Source organism: Mustela nigripes, chromosome 15, assembly GCF_022355385.1.
Source record: "Mustela nigripes isolate SB6536 chromosome 15, MUSNIG.SB6536, whole genome shotgun sequence".
NCBI lineage: Eukaryota > Metazoa > Chordata > Mammalia > Carnivora > Mustelidae > Mustela > Mustela nigripes.
This window is the reverse complement of record NC_081571.1, coordinates 71,798,014-71,820,095: the sequence shown is the minus strand read 5'-3', so window position 1 is coordinate 71,820,095 and position 22,082 is coordinate 71,798,014. Positions and strand designations below refer to the sequence as shown.

The following is a 22,082-nucleotide window of genomic DNA, read 5'->3' as shown; positions in this document are numbered from 1 at the left end:
AACCACAGAAGCAAATACATACTTAGTTTACTTGTTTGACTAAAAGCAAAATAAATACTAATATAAAAATGTGCTTATACTGTTATATTTTATGTAACTATGATTTATCCATCTATTTATTTCTGTGTAGAAAAATAATTCATACTTTTAAAGTCTAATCTAATAAACTTTTTATGTGAAAAGTAGTAAAATAGGGGTATTTATTGAGATAAATAGCCTATCTAATTTTTAAGATTTTAACCCTTAAAAGACTTCTCTTGGTCTATAAATGTATCCTTCTGCTTTTAGTGTATAGACTCATTTTCCCTTTAAGACATACCTAAGTATATGAAATCATATTTCAGTTTTGACTTACAAATATCATAAGATGTAACTTCTTACTTCAAGATAGAAATCATCCCCCAAACATACCCAACCTTTCGATATCCAAGAAGAGGCTAACATCACTATTTTATAAACCCACAGCATGAGTTTTCCCAAGAGCACGGATAAACTTTTTTTTAACTCTTTGGTAAGCTTATTTATATGAAGTTTTACAGACATGTAAACCTTAAGCTCTTTTTAGACCATGTATCTTATTAGAACTGTCTTAGACAACTTAAGATTCAGAGAAACCATATTTTAGGGCAAAATAAACCTCAAAGAATTATGGGTTAAGTCACCCCTATTTCCTTCAATGAGATATTTCATTATAATTCTATTTCTACAATCCCAAGTCCCACCAGACTCAGTATATACTTAGGCTCTTACAATCTCCTAAAAAATTTCTTGAAATGGCCAGCCAGAAGCTAGCTTTCCCTTCTATGGATCCCCACAGAGGTCTCTTTCTCCCTTAAGGCACGTGTCCCTTTCTGCCTAGTATTATAGTTAATTTGCTAACATGCTGTATTTTCCCTCCCAGACAGTGAGCTCAAGGATGCCATCTTGAATCACATTCATTTCTTCTGCGATGGTTAACTTACACATAGTGGGTTCTCGGGAGTATTGAGGGTGACTCAAAAATTTCTTTTAGCCATGACAAACTGCCAAAGAGAATGAACAACCTATTAAGAAGTATTTCAGGAAGCCCTTGGTCAGGAAAGAAAGCCACAAGAGTAGAGAATTCTTCGAGAGGAGAAGCAGATTAACTGGCACATAAAAGTGACACATTCAATTTCTTCACCTTTATATAACCTCCAGAAGATCAAACGTTAATAAAATATTTATCTTCAGTTGTCACAAGCCAGACTTTGATTTAAAACTCTTGGGTACATGAATGTCATACCAGGCCCAAAATATACCATCATGTATTTTTAATTTAAACATTGGTCTGTGAAAAATTTATGTATGCCTAGTATAAAAAAAAAAGTGGGTGAAAGTCTCTCAAATAGTCAACACAAACAAGAAAACAGAACCTAGAAACAACTGTAGAACTCCCATACAAGTACCATGGAAGAGAGACCATTGGGAAACCCAATGTGCCATTGATGTGACCTAGAAAATGCATCCCCTTACCTTGAGGGAATCAAAGCAGGCAATGACTCTTCCGTTCTCCACCTGGCAGCTCTTGGGGGGGTGAGCAAATTTGCACTCCTCATCAGAGCGGGAGCAGGTGCCCCTCTGGAACTGCCTGCAGACCTCTAACGTCAGCCATTTTGTGTCTCTGACAGGGGCCACGTTCAAGGCCATGGTGCTCAAGCGCCGGGGACTCTGCTCGTTTCCGTCAAATGATGAAATCAATCCAGGTCCCAATGATTCTGAAACTACTGTTGTGAAAAACCCCACATGTGCGTCTGAAGGTAAGTGATAAATTGCTTAGTGAAGTCCAACCCAGGAAGCGGTGAGGAAGGGATTTGTCGGCGGTCAGTTACTCATCAATCAATATGCCCCACCTGAAGACTACGGGCCGCAGCAGAAGCACGCGCAGTGTCATCTCCGGCTGCAAACGTCCGAGTCTCTTGACCGATCTGCAGACACAACTGTTTTTAATAAAGTGACTTCAAGATCATGGCACTCCTTGGGAGAATATTCAGTTCTGACGCTCACCGCTCTTGACGGTGCTGGAAAATAAGCCACCTAGACGCTCAGATCTTGTCAGGACTTCTCCTTCCTCCCAACCTTCCCAAATTTTGAAATCGAGCAGTTGGCAAAGTCAGACAATTGAGGTATCTTCATCCACTGTAAGGTCAGGGTAACGTGTCTTTGACGGAAGAATGATTTGAACGCCACAAGAGCTCGAGCTGCAGCTTCCAGCAAAAGTGACTTCGCGCAGGCACTTTTAAATCACGAAACCTGCAGAACACAAAGAAAACATCAACTTACACCCAAACTCGGTAGAACTGACACTTTAAACTGTTTTCAGCTCTTATCTAGAATTTGCAAAAGTGCAGTTTCGAGCTTTGAGCTTAGAGGCTAGTGAAGAAAGTTATGCATTAGAGACACACACACACACAGAGAGAGAGAGAGAGAATACGCAACTGCAACCGTATTGCAGAAATGATCTAGGCAGCAGTCCAAAAGTTAGGAATGACTCAAACACATGAGTGTGGCAGACACAATAATTAGGCATTCCGAAACAATCCCCATCTAATGTGCCTCATTGCCAAAACAGTGTATTCAAACCGTGGCTTCCGATTAATTTCACATTTAGGCCATTGATTTTATTGTTGGAAAGCTATCAACAATCATTCGGGATGTGTCTCTCCTATATAATACGGGTATTGGCATTTTGAATGAAGCATGAACTCCTTATCCCTTACATCCTTTCCGGTTTACAGAGATTTGAACTTAGAAATGGATCTGGTAGAAGCCTCCTAGTATTTATTTTTAGGTATCTCAGGCTTCCTCTCTGCTGTTAGTACTTCCTTCACGTTAGAATTCCCCTCTACCCTGTATGCACTCAGAGGGTAAGGACTATTTGTATTTGTCATTTCCATGTCCCTGGTGCCTTAGTTCATGGCCATTAGGGCCTCAAAAAATATTTACTGACCGATTTCACTGATGACCGCCTCATTGACTCAAGGGATGAATGCAAACTAGATTTAGCTTAGTTCGGTTTAGGTTCTAATGGAGTCACAGTCTACTCCATTGTGGGGAATGCTGGAGTTAAATCACATTCCTACAACAAAAATGTAATTAGTAGGGGCACCTGGGTGGCTCAGTGGGTTAAAGCCTCTGCCTTTGGCTCAGGTCATGATCCTGGGGTCCTGGAATCGAGTCCCGCATTGGGCTCTCTGCTCAGCGGGGAGCCTGCTTCCCCCTCTCTCTCTGCCTGCTTCTCTCCCTGCTTGTGATCTCGCTCTCTCTTTTTGTCAAATAAATAAATAAAACCTTTAAAATATATAATTAGTAAATTCAAATTTCTGAAATCACTATATTTCATTGTTTTTAATATTTTCAAGGACTACAGAGCCATTAAAATATTAGAAATTTAACACGGCTGGGTTCAGGAAGCATAAAAGACTGAATATCAGACACCGATCACTTTCATAAATTTTACGTGCTACAAGCTACTTTCAACGCATACCTCGCCTTGATGTCCTTCTAAAAAATTTTAAATAAGAACTTAATGGAAACTGGAAGTCGATAATTTAAAATCAGCATGTACAAATACATTCAGGCAGTAATAATTTTTGCACGGCTCAGAAATGTTCCCTGAAAAAGTAGGTCTCATGGTAATTAGGTTTCGTTAATTCCAGGTAAACCGGGCCGAACGGGCTTCCTTGCCATAGGGTTTTGTTTTGTTTTCTTTTCGTCTGCTCTCCAGTGAGTCTCTAACAGGGGAAGAGAAACAATGGCATCTCTCAAGCTTATCTGATCATAGAACATTTATTTAGCAGGACACCTCTTGGGACTAGTAGGAAACGCTACTTCATCCCAGGACTTTTTTACTTGTTAGCAGAAGTGTTTGAATGAGTAATAACTGTATGTGCATTTAAGGAAATTGGCAAGCTCGGGAGCTATGACACATACCTAACTCCACGTGTAAAATATTTGAGGGGACAGGCAGGCTCCTGCTTGTCTGTTCGGCAGCGTTGTGTTCCCAGCAGCGAACATCAACTCGCTTAACTAGGCAGTTCAAGAAGAGGAGTTTAATAACCAAATTTACTCTGGGTCAGGTTTCGCAGACCAGCCTGGACCTGCACCCTCATTACCTCAACCCCCATTACCAACCCCCGCGGAGAACAAAGGAGGAGGGAAGCAAGGGAAAGAAAACATTCCTGCCTGGGGATTTCGTGGAGCCAAGGGACTACTAATGAGGTTTCAAATGATAGGGTGGCCCCATCGAGTTCAAGTTACACAATATTTCATAGAGCCCCTGAGACCTATGGACCAGGGTCTGATATTCCAGGACAACAAAGATGCAGGAGAACTCACCCCCAAGGCAGCACCAACCTTGGCCATGGCTTCAGGTGTAGGGAAAGAACTAGGCAAACACGTATTTATGCACCGAAGGTAAATGAGTAATGACTCAAGTATTCCTCAAAACCACGCAGGAACAAGGCTTTCAACTCAGTCCAGTGAATGGGGTGGCCATTTGCTTATACTTTTGGGTAAGAAAGTATTATTTTCCCGGGAAAAAATCAATTGCCATTTCTAGTGACTATGAAAATCCAACTAGAATTTAGCGGGTCAGGATTTAGGGAGGTGAACTTGCTTTTAAAACCAGTGGAGCTGGGGCATCTGGGTGGTTCAGTGGGTTAAAGCCTCTGCCTTTGGCTCAGGTCATGATCCCAGGGTCCTGGGATGGAGCCCCCGCATTGGGCTCTCTGCTCAGCAGGGAGCCTGCTTCCTCCTCTTTCTCTGTCTACTTGTGATCTCTGTCTGTCAAATAAATAAATTAATTAAATAAATAAAATAAAACCAGTGGAGCCATGCTTTCGGATGGCCAGAGTCCTGTGACCTTCCAGAAGGAAACGGAAGTACACTATATTGTACCTAACAATATTGCTGTCTTCTCATGAATACCCTCCTTCTTCCCCTTGCTCGGTTTCTATCCTAAAAGTTACAGAGCTACTGTTGTCAAAGACACTGTCTCCCTTAGGCCATCACCGCCTCCATCTTCTGGAATGGGTACGAGCAGGTACTTGCGGAACAAGGGGGAGAGAGAGCAGATTTGAAGGAGGTTAAGGAAGGCCACCAGAGGAGGTGGCCAGGCCAGTGATGGGTAAGGATGGAAGAAACCAACTTTTGACACAAGACTAAACTCTGCTAACACACAGACCAAAATCCGTATTGGATCTACCAGACTACAGATTCCCTGGAGAAAGGTGACACGTTGAGGCTTCGCTCTCCAGTAAGGAGGCCACCAGCTCTGTGTGGCTTCTGAACACTTGAAAGGTGGCTAGTGCCACTGAGGAACTAAATTTCAATTTTTTATTTATTCTTAATTAATGTAAATTTAACTTAAACATTGATCCTTAGTTTAGTGACTGGAAAACTTCCAAGTGTGCTTGGATTGACTCAAGTACCTAAATCTACTTTTCAGTTGTATATTTTATGAGACCTAAATACATATCCAGAATTTCCAATGAAATCAGCTCCTGAGTTGTGCTTTACATGTGAAATTCACACTGCTTTCACATCCTTCATACAAAAAATAATGTGAAAATGTCCCGTTAATATTGTTTCATATTTACTACAACGTGAGTTGCTAATATTTTAACTCACTGGATTAAATGTTACTATGAAAATTAAACTCACTTGGCTTCTCTTTATCCCCTCCAGAATTCAGAGCAATATGTAGCTCCCGTTAGATTTCTATTAGTGGGAACGTCTTAGGAGCGTTTGCATTTTTTTTCTCCAAGCCAACACAGAAGGTAATGGAGTGGTGGGAAGTACCCTGCCTTATGAGCCAGCTTCTAGCCTCATTTTGCCAAGGTTCCTTCATGCGACCTTGGGTAAGTCGGTTTCTTTGAGATCCAGTCCCTTTATCTGTAAAATGTGGATAACAATTCCTAACTACATGACATGGTTGCTGCCATGGAGGACAGAGGACCGAGGAAACAGAAAATACTTTGTAAACAATGACATGCTGTCCTCATGCAAGGCAAAAGGAGGAGCTACTCGATAAATATTTATTGAATAATTCTGTTTCAGGATTCTGTATCAATGGCCAGGCTTATGGCTTTTGCAGATGCACAGATGCCAAAAGCAGGACAGTGGATTTGAGATCAAAGGAACTGACAGAATGGGGTCCTGGGGGCCACGTATCTGGAGCATCCCTCGGTTCTCAGACTGATTGGTTCTGCACCCGAAGAGAACCCACAGAGAAGTTTCCCCAAGTACCAATCCCACAGGGTTCTTACAAAAGCCTCACCGGTCCCTGCTTTCTTCCTTCAGTTGCTACCAACCCAGAAATGCATCAGACACTCTGGGGCCCCGGCAGTGACCCTGGATGTGATGCGTACCCAAGTATTCGGGAAGCATTGTCGGGAAGCCCCCTTGGTTTGAGGGCTTGCTGGAAACACGGAGGCGGAGGCCATCCCCCAGCGCTCTGGGGGCGTGGGGAGGAGTGGGCAGCATGTTTTAGTTCATCTGCCCAGAGGAGCCCCTCGGAAAATGTGTCTGAATGGAGGGAGCACCTTTTTCTCATTCTCAAAAAGGTCCCATGTATGCTGCCATTGGTCCTGCTTATATGCGAGGCACCTATTACCTTTCCCAGAGGTTTCTGGGCTCCACTGGGAAAGCAGGGTCTCCCACTTACATGATTTTCCAGCTCCTTCTCTTTTATATTTCTCCCAATGCTCTGCTCGTGCAGCCATTTTTCTCAATTCTTTTTGACTCAGGCTTCAGTGTTATTTCCAATGTTCCAATCCATGCTATCCCCAATTAGCTCCTTCCGGTGCAGAACCCAGGCAGAATTCAGAAGTAGTTCTTCCCAGTGATTTCTCTGGCCTGGTTTCTTCATCGGGGTTCCTCGCCTTGTCCCCTTCAGGCATTCGGAACCTTGTGTTCTTCCCCGTCCTGGTTTTCTGAGCCCCTCAGAGAGGAGGCGGTGCCCGTAGCCTTGCAGGCTGACCATTGATATGGCCTCTGAGTCTTGAAATCCTGCTCCTCGAAAACCCCCACCGCCCCCTCTGCTGATCTCCCTAGCCCACTTTCTAACAGTACCTGGTGATCATTTTTAAGTATGACCCCCTAATTCTCAAGAACTTAAATACTGACTTATCCAAGCGCATGCCCCCAGGTTTTGCCCTGTGTCTGTAACAGACCCTCCCATTAGTTTCAAATCCTCAGAACTCAGAATATGCTTAACAAATGTTTGTCAAACAAAGTCCTGATCCTCCTCCAATGAACATCTGCACTGTAATACGGACCAAAGTGTAAATGAAAGGAATAAGGCTCTGAATGGGGAATCTCAGTATTATCCTGGAAGGGGAAATCAGAGCCGGTGGCATTGGCTTACCCTGTTTCTTGCCAAGGAGGTCAGGGGTGAGAGTGAGGATCTGCCCCCGGGATAAATGATTTGATCTTCAAAACCCAGCATTGTTAGCCCTGTGATTTACAAAGTATAACAGCTGGGCTAGCACAGCAGAGGCCTCTGGGAGCTCATTAGGATGCAGATTCCCAGGCCTCGCCCAGAGGTACTGACTCAGAAACTCTGGGGTGAGGCCGGCAAGCTGTGTTTTAACAAGCCCTACCGGGGTGATGCTGAAGCCTGTTCCAGGCTGAGAACTGCCATCGTAAGCTTTTCTCCCTGGCCCCCCTGTTCGTGCCGAGGGCATAAGGGTGGCAGCCCTGAGCTGATCACAGGGTCTCGAGGTCACGGATTCCCCCAGAAATAACTGCAGGAGGGCTGGCTGAGGGCCCCTCCCAGAGGCTGTGTTTCTGATGAGTCCAAACATAACTCAACAAAAGACACCTGAGAGATCTGTCCCGGACAAGACTTCATTCTACGAGAACTGCAAGAATAAATGAACTCCCAGCCTGTAGGTTTGTTCGGGACGAAGCAGGCCTTTCGTTGGGGCGCATCGGGCTTTGTTTCGAGGAGCCTTGTCTGAGCGAGGACCGTCTCGGAGGCCCAGTGGCCCCTAGGAAGCGGCCCCATCCTGCTGGAGATCTTTACAGAGGACCTGCTTTGTAGCGCCCCAATGTAACAAAAATCGAGGTCCACTGCGGGACCCATCTTCAAAGGAAAACAAGACTGAAGTTCAAGGATAAAGAAACGAAGTTCTAGAGTACTTCCTGAAATACCAAAGGACTTGTTGCTCGACTACAAAATAATCACGGGCTATTTTTAGGGTCTTTACTCACACGACACTTCATTTTTCAAAACACATTTAAAACTCCTCTAGGGGTTCGATTTGCCGAAAGCTGTGGCTTTGGACTGTAAGAAGGAATGGGCCGCTCACGTCCGCTCATGGCTGTGGGATGGTGCAGCAGGCCCGTCTGGAAAGCACAGCCCGGGCCCCTCAAGCGACGCCACCTCCCTTCGGTCCACACCCCTCAGCTCCCAGGCAAGCCCGGGCCGGGGACCCCAGGTGTCCTCGCCTTGCTGACGCTTTGGAGCTAGTCTGTACATTTTTGAAGGGAGAAACATCAATCATGCCCGATCTTGAGGCTGAGATTGATCAAAATTTAAGACCGCCTTAAGGAAAATAGTTCACTTTCGGTCACCTATGGCATTTAGCTGTCTGCCAGACATCGGCCTCCTAGCGAGCTCATCAAAGGGTCCTTGCAAAACAAACAGATTTCTGAGTCAGCCGGGCAAGGACTCATTATCCATTAAGTAATTTATGGGATGCCTTTAATTTTATTTTCCATAAATCTCATGACCATAAAGAAACTATGTCTCCTTGAGTTTCCTAATTTCTAATTTGGAGCATCTTCGGGTTTCCTCTTTTTAATGTTTAAAATTCTCCAAATATATGTTTCAAGCATGATTTTTTCCTTCCTGTGAGCAGCCTGACGATTGAACATCCCCACTTCTATTTCTGGAGCTTGATTTAAAATAGCTCTCAGTGGGCTCTCTTCCCTGATCAATGACGGGCCGTATCCCGCACCTATCAGATGCAGACGCCTGGACGGGAGACGGACGGGAGAAGCTGCCGGCTGGAGTGCTGGGTTGAGAGCCACTTGACCTCCAGGAGAGGGTATAATCCTGCCCTGTAATCACAGTCACACGGAGAAGAGGTCCCTCCCTGGGGCCTTCCCACAGGAAGCCTAAGGTGCCAATAAAAATACAGAAACTTGAGAGGCCCCATGGCAAAAGGAGAAAAGGACCCCACTGACTTCTTGAAGAAGAGGGAGTGGCAGAAGTGTCTGTCCTTAAAAAGACGCTTCTTTGTAGAACCTTGAAACAGGTTTTTTAATTTCCTGAAAATATACATGAAATGGCATTCTGAGACTTCTGCACGCTTTGGGGGTAAGAATCAATTTTTCTATGTGGGGTTCTAGTTGCTCCTCTAGCCTGATTAGCTATGTGATGTCACCTGAGCTCTCCAAGTTCCAGTTTCCTGTTTGGAATCAAGGGGTCGAAAACAGCAAAGCCACAAATACATGTACTGCAGCCAGCACAGATTAAATAGTGTAAATACTCCCCATACAGTATCTAACCCTTATCAACACTAGCTATGGCATCTATATGCCTAACATCTATGTGCACGTACACACAGTCACACACGCACAACCACACACATGCACACATGTAAGTGACAGGTGGAAATAACTTCCACTCACTAAAAGTCATAAAGTTCTAGAAAGTAAATGAAATATAAATAACAGAAAGTAGAAAGGGCCTTTCTATGAAGCTGGTACACTCTAGGAAGTCCTTCTCAGAATATTACTTAGACCAACTTTTGATGGATGTTCTTCTAAGACTAATTCCAAACCCACATCCATTTTAAGCAGAGAAAGAACCAGGCTAACAATAATAATGCCTTCATCTTACGTGGTACTTTTTTTCTGTGGAACACACTTTCAAATACATTTCCCTGGGGAAATCAAAACACTGGCCACCCAAGGTCACCATGGCGGGTCTGATAAGCCAACATTCAAGACAACAGTAATAAAAGGAGAAATTCCCATCCCCAAATATTCTCTTGTATCTTAAAAGGCAAGCGAAAGATTCATAAAATCCGGGTCTCATTTTAACACATGAAAATTTCTAGTCCATTTTCACTGCAGTTTCCAGGAATGGGCAGAGAAAGAAATCCCATCTTTAATTAGAAGAGGAGAAATGTCTAAATATATTCCTAAGACGACAGCCAGATATAATATATTCAACACATATTTGTATTCAAATTATGTTTTTTCACTGTGTCTGTGTTTTCTATCTAAACATTTGTAATTCAGTTAGGAGATGCTCTTATGAGAATAAAAGCAATTGTATTAGATACCATTTAAGACTGACCGCACTTACCGGTTTCCTGGATGTCCAGGACCCAGTGGCTACAGTCAGAAAAAAATGATTATTGAGCTGCAGGCTGCAATCTAGCCCCTGCATTCCCAGAGAAGTCTTTGTCAGAACTTTCGTTTCCTTCCCTGGCCACAGCCCTGGTGGACGGGACTGCTTTTCGGCTGACCTTTTCCCTTCTCCCTCTCCAATATCGCCAGCCAAACGGCTATCTGATCTATCTATACACCTTAACAAATGTCAAGCCTCCCTTTTTGGACAAAAGTTTTTAACATAACTTGGATGATCACAAAATGAAGATAATAAATCACAGAGCCAACAAACTCACATGTTGTAAAAATCAATATATTACATTACACCACACTGAAATACAACTAAGATGTCAAAGGAAGTTACTGTTTAATAAAACAGAGAATGTGTATTTTGAAATTTCACCGCTTAGGGACACGTATGTGAGAAGACAGAATGAGGCGGTCGGACGCTCACCCCTGCATGCATGTAACCACGATTACGAGTGTGATGGGCACAAATGCAGACTAAGAGGTGTAACAAGGGATGTGTCTTTTCAAAATGTCAAACAATTCTTGTTACAGTTCCTAACAAGTTAAAGGACAATCTTGCCTCAACTTACACGGTTGTTACCTTCTTTAAAAATTCAGTTATCTTAAAACTGTCTAAAAAAATAAAAATAAATTAATTAATAAATACTTTGCACAAAAAAGAACAGTTAAGATCTTGACCCAATCACTATGAACAGGGTTTTTATCTCTGTGAATGTCCAGCAGGACACTCAAAAGTCACAAGTCATAGGCCGGTTCTTCATTCAAGAGAGTCACGAACATTGCAAGATGTCAACATCCTTCATTCACTCCTGCCCATTGCATTTTCAAGATGCTCCCTAGTTATCTGGACAAAGGGGAGAGAAATGCTCCCTTAGATTTCCAAAGAAAATTTTCCTTAAATTTATAGGGTGGTCCCCATTGAGAAAAGTGCCACAGATCTGCCTAAGTCCAACTGAGTAGTCTCGAGTATAAACTGTCAGGATCATTAGCAGAGTAGATACTGGGGAGCCCCAAAGGGATCTAGATAAGACCCCAGTTGAAGGAAGCTCTATCTGGTAGATTCACCCAGGATACATTAGAATGAGAAGGTCTCCCAGATGTTACCCTTGGTTAGAGATGATAGCAATGGTCCAGAAAAGAGGCAGAATCGGCATGGAAAATTATATTGCAGTAGTGAGAAGGAAAAGGAAGAGGGTGTTTCTGGGGAAAATTCATTAGAAACACACCGTCTTTGGGAATGATGACAGCAGGGAAGAGATTAGTGAAAGAGAACTTCAAAATTTGGATCCTGTGTGGACACCGATGCTCTTCCCAGGAAGAAGGATGTCGGGGAGCAGAAGCTAATCGGAAATAGGAGCATCGGGGTTGAAGAGAGAGGGAGAGAGATTTATGTCCATATCTACATCTATGTATCTATCCAGGGAGACATGAGAAAGGTTTGAGCCCGGTCAAGGACAGTCCGTCAGTTACATGAAAGTGACAGAACGAAGAGGCCTAAGCGAAACCATGGAAAAAGAAGAACGAGAAATAAATGATTCTTTGGATATTGCAGCATCAAGGGCGCTGGAGAGAGTTTCAGAGCTCCAAGATGGAGGGAGTAGCCAGAAGGGTCCACTGGCACGTGGACAGACGTCATCGTGAGGATGTCACTGTTGACCCTCCAGGTGGCAGCTTCCCCGGTTCACAGTTGTGGAGGGGGAAGGGGAGGGCAGCTGGGAAATGAACGCTCAGTGCCTGGCTCCGTGGAGTATCTGGTGTTGCAAGAATGCCATTAGCAACAGGGGAAGTTTGGAACTCGCTTTGCTGTGCAGTCTGATGGGCACTGATTACCTGCGTGCGCCCGGGGAGGTTGGCCCTTTGTAAACCTGGGCTTTGCTCGCAGAACTGGAAGGCTGCACTAGGTTGAGGCCCCTGGGAGAGTGGGAGAGTGCTTGCTTCTCCCGTCTCACTGCCAGTCTTCCCGTTCTTTCCTGAGTGGAAGGAGGAAAGCCCAACAGGAGTATGGAGAAACGGCAGGACAGAGCTGTGGGCCAGAGAGCTGGAATTGACCCAGAGGACGAGGCAGTATGAGGCCACCAGCTCCAGCGGAGGCCCCTCGAGAAAGAAGATGTTCATTTCTCAGATGCAGGGCTGGAAGAAGGGCGGAGGTGAAGGAGACAGCCTGGTTTTCAGCAGGAGAGCAGGAAAACGAAATGGGGCCACTTTTGTCTTGTGGCCCTCGCCCTCTGAGACTGATAGGAGATGTTCTACCTGCCCAGACAGGCAAGTGTGGGTCTGGGGCTTGCAGAGAGCTCTCGAAGCTTCGGATGGCCCTTGCAGGCAGGCAGCAGAGATGAGATCAAGGCAGAGAATGTCAAGTGGCCCAGGGGGCAAGACCTCGGTGTGAGAGCATGAGCTTGTTCTGAAAATGAAAGTATGGTTTCGTCCCTTTCTCCATCTGCCCTTGGCATCTGAGAGCCATGATAGAGAAGGGATGCTGTCAATTTCAAAAGTCAAGGCCATGGAGACAGAACACTTTAAAACAACAAGAAGGCCTGAGTGCTAGCAAGAGCACCCGGAGAGGTGACTGGAGTTGACGACGTGGGGGACAGTGCTGGTGTCTTCTCCTTGTGGAAACTGTGTCTGCTCTCTGAGAGGGTGTATCAGAAAACATCTAGGTTTGTTAAGTATCTTGGGGGTGGGTGTGAGTGACGTTGGAAGCGGGCATGGCGGGTGTCCCTCACCAAGAGGCACTGGGTCAAGTCCCACATGCTCTGGAAAGGACAGAAGAGCCTGTGGCTTCGGCTGGCCCGAGCAGCCGTGTGGAAGGAGCTGTGAGAAGTGCCCACATCTCAATGGGCTGAAAAAGGCAGGTGCTTCGGGCAGACTGACAGATTCCTGGGACATCTTTAGTGGTGAGATAAGACCCAGGTACCGGCTTAAAACAAACATTTGTTGAGAACCTTTTGCTAGCACGTTTTTGAGGTGAAAAGTCCTAAAGCCGAGAGATCAGAGTGTATGCCCCGTGGCCAGTGTTCGCTGGAGGCAGCAGAGGCTAGCAGAGCCATGGCTGGTGAATGTGGAGGGGGTGGGGAATGGACTTGAACACAGGCAGTTTGGTTGCAAAATCCACCTGGCTCTGTTTCACTACTCTCTCCTCCAGTTTGTGACTTTAAGCCCAGCAGGCAGTGACAACTCCCCAGAGTTGTGCCCTTTCTCTGGGTCTTGTCTCTGTCGCCTCTGTCGCCTCTTCCTTCCCCTTCCTCCCTCTCTCTGACAGACCACATCTGATCCATTAGGAGGTTCCTCTGGCTCTACCTTTCTCACAGATCCCAAATCTAGCCCCTTCTCACCACCAACATGGCGGCCACCTTCCTCTCAACTACCATCATCTGGATGAGTGTGACAAGCTCCTAACCAGTCTCTTCTGCTTCTCCCCAGACCCCCCTGCAGTCCTGTCTCAACACATTATTCTGGGAGACCCTCTGCCAGTGCGATCAGATCATATCACTTCTCTGCTCAGGAGTTCCCAATAGCTCCCCACCTCCTGGGTGTGAAAGCCAAGAGCCATGACCATAAGCAGCCCACCTTAAGCCACCGTAAGCCACCCTTCCTTGCCTGGGGCTGGTCCTTGAGCAGCAAACATTGGCCTGCCCCAGGGCTCTGACGTCACTGTTCCCTCTGCTGGAAATGTGCCTTCTTCCAGTTAGTCACATGGCTCAGATGTCTTCCTATAGGGAGGCCTTTCCTGATGCAATATGGTTTCAGTCCTACTCCCTCACTCTAGCTCACTCTGCTCTATTTCCCTCCAAAGTCCTTATCCTTATTAGATCCTCATAAATAGACTTACTTGTCTTTTCAATTTCTCCCCCAACCAGAATGTAACATCTGTGAGGGCAGGTCTGTGTGTATCCCTGACAGCTAATGCCACACAAAAACTTTAAGACATAGTAAACACTCAGGAAACATTTGCTGAATGCGTATGTGGATGAATGAACAAATGAATGAATGAGCAGACTACAGCAGCTCATAGTGTGTGCCTGCTTTATGGTTTTGTTCCATCCTCATGACGCGCTTTCAAATATTCCTCAAACGCTGTTGTTCTCATTATCCTGTCAGTTTAAACTAGAGGGGGTACAACGAATTTTAAGGCCACTTCTGCCCTTAAAGTTCTGGGATTGTACAGTGATTGGCAAGGTTGACTTAAGGAGAGATGTATTTTTAGGAACTCTTCTGGAAATCTTATCAGCTCTGCTGGGTTTGGCCTAGATTTGTTACCAGGCAGTTTGAGCTGTGAGATCTAACAGGAGCATCTGCATGGTGGCGGGGGGAGGCATTTGGAGAGACCATTGTGCTCCTGCTCCAGAGTCCAGATCCAAGGGGGCACCCAGGGAGGTGGAGAAATGACCAGGTTTTGCACTCAGCACCGGGATGGAGCAGGTGTTGAATACTTAAGCTCTAATCTTCAAAAAAGGACACAGATCTAGGGTCTTGGCACCCCAGAGATTTAATACTTTTAAACATTTTCTCTTCTCCTAGAAAAGCACATAGAATGCTACTGTGTGCCAAGAACTCTCCAACACCTCCAGCCCAGTCTTCATGGGTGCGGTGGTGGGAGCTGCTATGGTCTCAGTCCTGGAGGAGGGTCTCGAACTTTCTGAATGGGAGCCATACTGGCTCCTGAAGGTTGTCAGCAGAAAAGTTTGCTGAAAGTGGATGTGAATATGTTCCTTGATAAGAGTGGGCCCCAAGGGGTTCCATCACTGGCCCTGGAGTGAAGTGAAGCAAGTGAAGACCCAATTTTTGAGTCACATGGATCCTCAAAACAGCATACTATGGAGTTTTGACATATATCTGAGGACAGACCAGAGAGAGCAAATCTTCCTCTGCTCTTGTCCCCTGAGACAGTAGCCCTAGCCAGGTCTGCTTCTTCCCGAGATATCGAATCCAGCAGTTGATAACATCCGAGGGAAGTTCTGATGAGAAGAATCTTCTAGTTCTACAACCTCTTCTCACATCCAACCCCACCCTACTAACTACAGAACATGGTTATTCTGGCATGGAACTAGATATGGGGCACGCAGATTGGACACTCCAAAGATTCAGAAGACCCTAGAAGGAAGCGGAATGCTGGTGTGTTTGAACACTATGAGAAAGATACCCACCAGGGTCAGACATGCCAAGACGATGGTATTTCATTAATATTTAACGAAATAGAAATTTCACTACAAAGCACCATTTGACTTAAGCAGAAAAGAAGAGCCCAGAAAATCAGGATGAGAGAGCGGTCCATCTATTAAAACAGGATTTTTAATGTCATTTCACTCACCCTAGAAGTTAAAAAAAAAATCAATTTCCTGCCATAGTTTTTAAAATCGCTGCGGACAAGGAATGACTCAAGCCCCAAGGATAAAGCAGGCTACAGAAATGAGTCTGAGTCAATGATTCCTTCCTCTTATCTTTCAGGAAATTGAACTAACTGCTAGAATGGAAATCAACAACAAATATTTACTGCACTTAAAACCGGGAGCTCTGAGTAATAAAAAAAAAAATTAAAAAAAAAAAAAAGGGAAAACGTGACAACAAAGTGCATATTCTATAAAAACGAAACGCACTCTGATGTAGCCCAGGCAGGCATCATCAGGTAACAGGATGCTAATCCCTGCAGGCAGGAAGCACCACACGCAACCTGTCAGATCCAGCTCCCCGGGCCCCTTCTTTCCTCCGCACCCTGCCCCCCTCCCCAGCAGACGGGGCTCCTCTCCTCCCAGGCGGAGCACTGCCTCCCCGCCGCCACCAGTTGACGTTATTCCTAAGCAACGGCACCTGGTGCTGTGTCACCATGGCAACAGCGGGCCACCACTCCACGGAGTGCAACGGGGAAACTGGGGGAAAGGAAAAAGAAGTCACGGGCTCCACGGCTCCTGGTCACGAGCGACTTCCTAGGAGGTCAAAGTGCGGCCCATTTTATGTAGGGGGAAACTGAGGGGCCGGCACGCTCCCTAATTCCTGCGAGAGGAGAAGCAAAGTGCAAAGCCTAGGGATCACCGCCTACACCTGGGGCTTTGCTCCCTTGTGACAGGGCCATTTCTAGGAGTCCACTGTGAGGGAAACAAACAAACAAACAGAGAGAGAGAGAGAGAGAGAGAGAGAGAGAGGTGCTTCGGTATCACGGAGATGAACCATGAAATCTTCAGACGTCTATTTTAATGTATACAATGCTGCTCTCTCAAAGACATATTTTGCCCCCCGCCCCGCCAGATACAATTCTTATTTAAATGTGCCTACTTTTGCTTTTCAGGGTCTAATGACCTGTGGACTTCACTGGGTTCCTTAATCTCTTCTACCAAAACTGCATTTCTCTTGAAAACGTATCCATTTTCCTTTAAGTATTTTTTAAGAGGCATACTGCTGAGTTGGAAAATTAATAACCTGGCATAACCTGGGTTACCACCCTCGTGACAAGCTCTCAAGTTACTTGTTCATTATTTTCCAAAATGATTTTATCACCTGCGCTCCCATGTGCCTATTTCAATGCTCTTCTAAGGTTGCTTATTTCTCAAACTGGTCTGACCTCCTTCTCTAAGAGAACCAATAGCTTTGAGCCAGACCAAATCTGACAAGATAAAAGGAGAGAGAGGGAAAAAGAGAGAGTCTGAACAATATCTTTTCTGGAATGTAGATGATCCCATGGCCACTCTGTATATCCCAGGAACCCCCTAAATTTGGGGTCATTAATAGTGCGTATGAAAAAGCCAACTTGTCCATGTAACAGTGCTTTTACACGTAAAGCATTAGTTTGCTAATGAAGCCTCTTTTTAACATGGGGTAAAGTGCAAACTAATTTTTATGATTATAATAGAACTCTACATGCAGGCATAAATGATGTTTTGCTTACTGCCATATAATCAAGATGACTTTCTTAGGATTTAACAAAAGCTTGTATCTGTATGAGAAACAACTGTTAAGAGTCGAGAGATGCCGTTTGCCCTTGAGCAAACCGCTGAACTTGAAACTTCCATTGCCCCGTATATACTTGCTTGTTGCCGGGACCAAGAGATACGCCGTCTATGCAGGAATCTAGAGGACCGGAAGCGGAGCCCCGGTAGAAGGCATCTCATCCCTGGGTTCTTCGTTGACCCAGGGCAGCGAGATTGCAACACTGATGGTGGAAATTTTGGTGAAGGCCACGTTGATAACCTCTGCAGCACTTGGCAGAGATGATCCTGTCTGCACTACTTTTTTTTTCCAGCAAGAATGACTCAGCAGCAGAAAAATATTAAGCTTGGCTACAACTTCTTCACGGTGCTGGTTGCTTGAACTAACTCCTCATCAACTATGAGATCTATCCAGCATCTCAAATGGTGGTTGCTCTATTTTCAAAGAACCACTGAAGATGGAGATCTTGTCCCCAAGCCAGCAGTTTTAAGGGTTCACTCTTATGCGTCTTAGGCCAGTGCTTTAGGCTTTTCCCATGGCTTCCTTCAGATTTTGGTTACCAAGGGTCAGGAAGAGGATGGGGTGCTTGAACACACAAGTCCTTGGGTAGTTTGCTGACACTTTGTAAGAAACCAGCTCACTCCTCTCATCCCCCACTGAAAACACACTTAGCTTACTAGATCACAGGCAGTTTCTGGAAAGAAAGGGCCATCAGCACTTCTTTTTCCAAAGTGGAAAAGTGTAAGAAGTAAAGGCTGTCTGAAATATACTAGACTACCTTGGGGAGGAGCCTAATTGCCTAATTGTCAGCAAATGCGTAGGGCTGGCAGTTAGAAGAGCTGAGTTAGTTTCTGCACAGTCACGGGGTGAGTCAGAGTCCCTCTCTAGAATTTGACTTACCCAACCATGAAAAGGAGATGTTAGACCAAGCAATGGTTGTCAGACTCAGGTGTGAGTAGCCACACAGCCAAAGGCAAATATATTGTGTAGCTTGTGAAAGCATCAATTTTACTAAAAACAAAACAAAACAAAAAAAAAAAACCCACAAACATTGGGATAAAAGGGAAAATCAAATACCTTCAAGGGTAAGTAATTTTGAATTTTTTATATTAGAGCAGATATATACAATGGAGTAGAAGGTACCATTTAGAGTCCTCAGATAAATAAGAAGCTTCCTTCTGTCAGTCGTTCTCAGTCTCAGGTGACCAACTACTCTCTCCTTTACTTTAAGGATGCCTCAGTGGAAACACTTGAGAAATACTTAACAACAGGGTCTCTAGGGCCACCTCTGCCTTGGACACGCTAGGAGTCATGTTTCTTGCCCAGTAGTGGCAAAGATCTTTAGGGAGACATGGGTGACCCCATGGGGTTTGCTTTGTTACCCTGCAGCAGAAACACAAAGTTAAAGCTCAAGATTTCATCTGCATCGCTAACCCTCCTTGGAGAAGAAAACAGTGCTTCTCTAGATCGTTCCCATGCCCAAAATGACCATGACGGCATACTTTGGATTCAGTGTCACAACTTTGGGGCTGGGAAATCTAACATACTCACTTATTTACTACAATATCAGAGCCAGCCAAGGTCACCTGGGCTGTTCACGTCAATGAAAAGTTGTGTCCATTTGGTTTCAGTTGTGTTTGCTCTCACTTGACAAGATCGATCTTGCTTTAGGAAATCTATCAAATTAACTATTTTTCTTAGGAGTCCAAGCTGTGACTATGGATAATATGTATTTGGAATTGCAGATCATCTTATGTCTCTACAAGTATAAGAATTAAATATTAAAGGGGTGACTAGATTTAGGGTCAAAGAATTCAAAAAGGCAAGTTCAAATCAAATGGTTAGACTGAAAAATAAATTTTCAAAATAGAGGCAAATGCTTTGCAGAAAACATTTTAGAGATAAGTTAGAGTTAATACATTAGAGTAAGTTGATAAATTAGTTTTTGTTTTAATTTAAACTTTTGCAACCAAAGTTTTCATGAGTTACACCTGGAATATTACTAAATGCCTTCCTTTTTATCATATTGTAACTAAATCTTCCATCATGCTAGGAAAATGTTTTTTATGTTTTATTTTATTTTTAGGTGTGGATCATAGTTTATTTTTTAAAGAGAAATCATAAATATTAACACATTTGGAGATGGTTCAGTGTTATAATATTTTAATCTACATATCTAAAATGCTTCTTACTCAGCAACATTTATCATTAAAAATTTTATATGCTTGAATAATTTTTGTTGGGAAACTCCTAAGAAAAATGTAGTACATTTTCACACATGTAAGCTTCCAAAGAACACTATATGGACAACTTCTATAATAAGTATTAAAAATAAGTATGGTATCACTATAAAAAGAAAGTTTTTGTGCATCGCTCTTTTACAAAGGGAGGATTCCTAAAGGATTTGTGTGTGTGTGTGTGTGTGTGTGTGTGTGAGTGTGAAAACTAGTAAACTTGAAATGTTTACTTTTTCCACATTCACCTGTATAGCTGCAGACTTTCCTCAACTCAGGGAAAAAAAGAACTGGACAGGCAGAAAGAGAAGCCCTCTAGTAATGAGGAATAGGATCCCCAAGTGATATTTGGTTTTACTCACATGTCACAAGTGTTGTTTTTCAGAAGATCAAGTTTTAGCTCATAAGCATATAAATAGTATAATAAGAACCTAATAAGTATGTAAGTACTCACTTGATATCATTTAATCAAGACATGAACATTTTTGGGGGCGGTTAGGTGAGCAGAACCATACATCCCTAGTAAGTGTAAGGGGGGCATTCTATTGGGTTGGGACTAGACTTCATCGTTCTTCTGCTTTAAGTACAGGGTTCAAGAATATTTGTTGAGTAGATGGATGGATGGATGGATGGATGGATGGATGGATCGGTGGACAGATGGATGAAACAAAGGAAAAAAAAGTAGTTGGATGTCTTTAATTTATATTTCAAACTTATATTTTCTGTGAAGCAGGAAACTTAAGTGCCATCAGTCTAAAAGTACTGCCCTCCATTTCTTAATATCATAAAACTAATATTTGTGAGATACTTAAGTGTCTTGGGTTTCAGTTAGCAAGATGAAACATCTACTGCTGGTTGCTATAATTAGTTTAAGATTCCCTGGGGAAACTTGGATTCATAGCAGGATATAAAATGTAGAGAAACCTCTGTCACTAACCATTTATTTTTGAGAATTTTCAGAAGATGAGCTGTTCAAATTTTTTTAAAAGTCAAGAAATAGTCCAATACATTAATATGTAAGAGAAATATCTGGTGTAACTGTTGAGAAAGAGGAGAAAATATTGTCATTATCTTGATTTGATATGATGATATATCCAGAAAATTTAAGAGAATTAATTAAAATCTCACAAGGAAAAAGTGATTTCTGTTAAGCTGCCAGAAATGAAATAAGTAAATAAACTTAAATGGAAACAACAGTTTTCTTGTTTTCTTGAAAGAATCAGGTAGAATATATAATAGAAAATGTAAAGCATAAAACAATTAGAAATAATCTTAACTGAAAATGTTTTGGACAAGAAATTAACAAACTTTATCCGGAGATACAAAGTATCATTTAAAAAAATTGAGAGCTATTTCTAGATTAACATTCCTATCACTTAAAAGTACTAGTTCTTGCCAAATTTATTTATGGATTCAACACAGTTTTAATAAAGTCTCTAAAGGATATTTGGTTCTTACTGGAGGAGGTTGTTCTAAGTATGGAAATGAACTTAATGACTTTGAGATTTTTCTGGAAGAAACAGATGAGGACAGAACACAAATTTCATAAAAAGAATCATAATATATGGGATTGACCTTAGAAGAGGGATATATGTACTATCAATCAAAATCAATTAAAACTGTTTGTTACTGCTAAAGAGTACACAGACAAATCAATGCAACTGACTCAAAGCATCTTGGAAGGGATGTCAGTATACTCAAGAGTTCAGGATCCAATATAATAAGTACTACACATGGAAAAAGGATGTCTTATTTGAAAGGAATTGTTCAGAAAAATTGGGAAAATGGAGAACGAACGGAATTTGTTGAATTTATTAGCTTATACTAGCCACCAAAATAAATTACATGTTGATTTGATTAAAAAGATACTCCACAAAAGGGCAAAATAATTTATTGGTGAATCTTTGGTAAGAATCATGGGAGTCATCCTGAGAATAAAAACACAACGCAAACAACAAAAAGGTCAATCCCGTTTTAATGACTTTGATACATTTTAACTGAAAACTTCGGACTTCTTGGTACGATGTCAACTTAAGCAGGAGAAGCTACCTAACTCCCTCATCCAAATCCCCAGTGAAATAACCACAAGTTGATAAAAATATGGAAAGAGAAAACTTGGAGCTAGAAATAGGGAAACTGTGTCAGTTTTATGTTTTGAAATCTCTGTTGCTACTAGTCCTACTGAAAAATCCAACATTTGCCGAATAGCTACACGAAACTGAAAGTCAGCGTTTCAGTGGTTTGTCTCCCTTGTACAGTGGGAAAGGCAGTAATAGCAAGGAGGCTTGGCTGGGTTGAAGGCTTGGCATGAAGGCTAAGCAGAGGAAACGTTGGGTGGAGAGTAGTAATCCCTAGGGCAAGAAACTGAAGCAGAGATGACACATCCGCTCTGGGTATCCCCTGGCTGGAATTCCCTCCCAGCCGCCCTGAGCCTGCTTGCTGCACCACTGAACGCAATCCGGCTCACGCCAAGGAGTCCTCTGCCTCCTATCTGGGAAGACGAGTCTCTCGATAGTCAGGTCGTAAGTGGGG

The 22,082-nt window shown here is 43.4% G+C and overlaps 1 protein-coding gene across 8 annotated transcripts in view; it reads right to left on the bottom strand.

Moving 5' to 3' along the window:
• The window catches only part of MBNL2 (muscleblind like splicing regulator 2), a 155,123-nt gene that overhangs the window by 105,413 nt on the left and 27,628 nt on the right, over positions 1-22,082 (bottom strand). For all 8 annotated transcript variants that reach the window (XM_059377941.1, XM_059377942.1, XM_059377945.1 and 5 more), the window contains exon 2: positions 1,495-2,271. In XM_059377941.1, coding sequence (XP_059233924.1) covers positions 1,495-1,668 — 174 coding nt within the window. In that variant the 5' untranslated portion in view covers positions 1,669-2,271. The remainder of the gene's footprint in view (positions 1-1,494; positions 2,272-22,082) is intronic.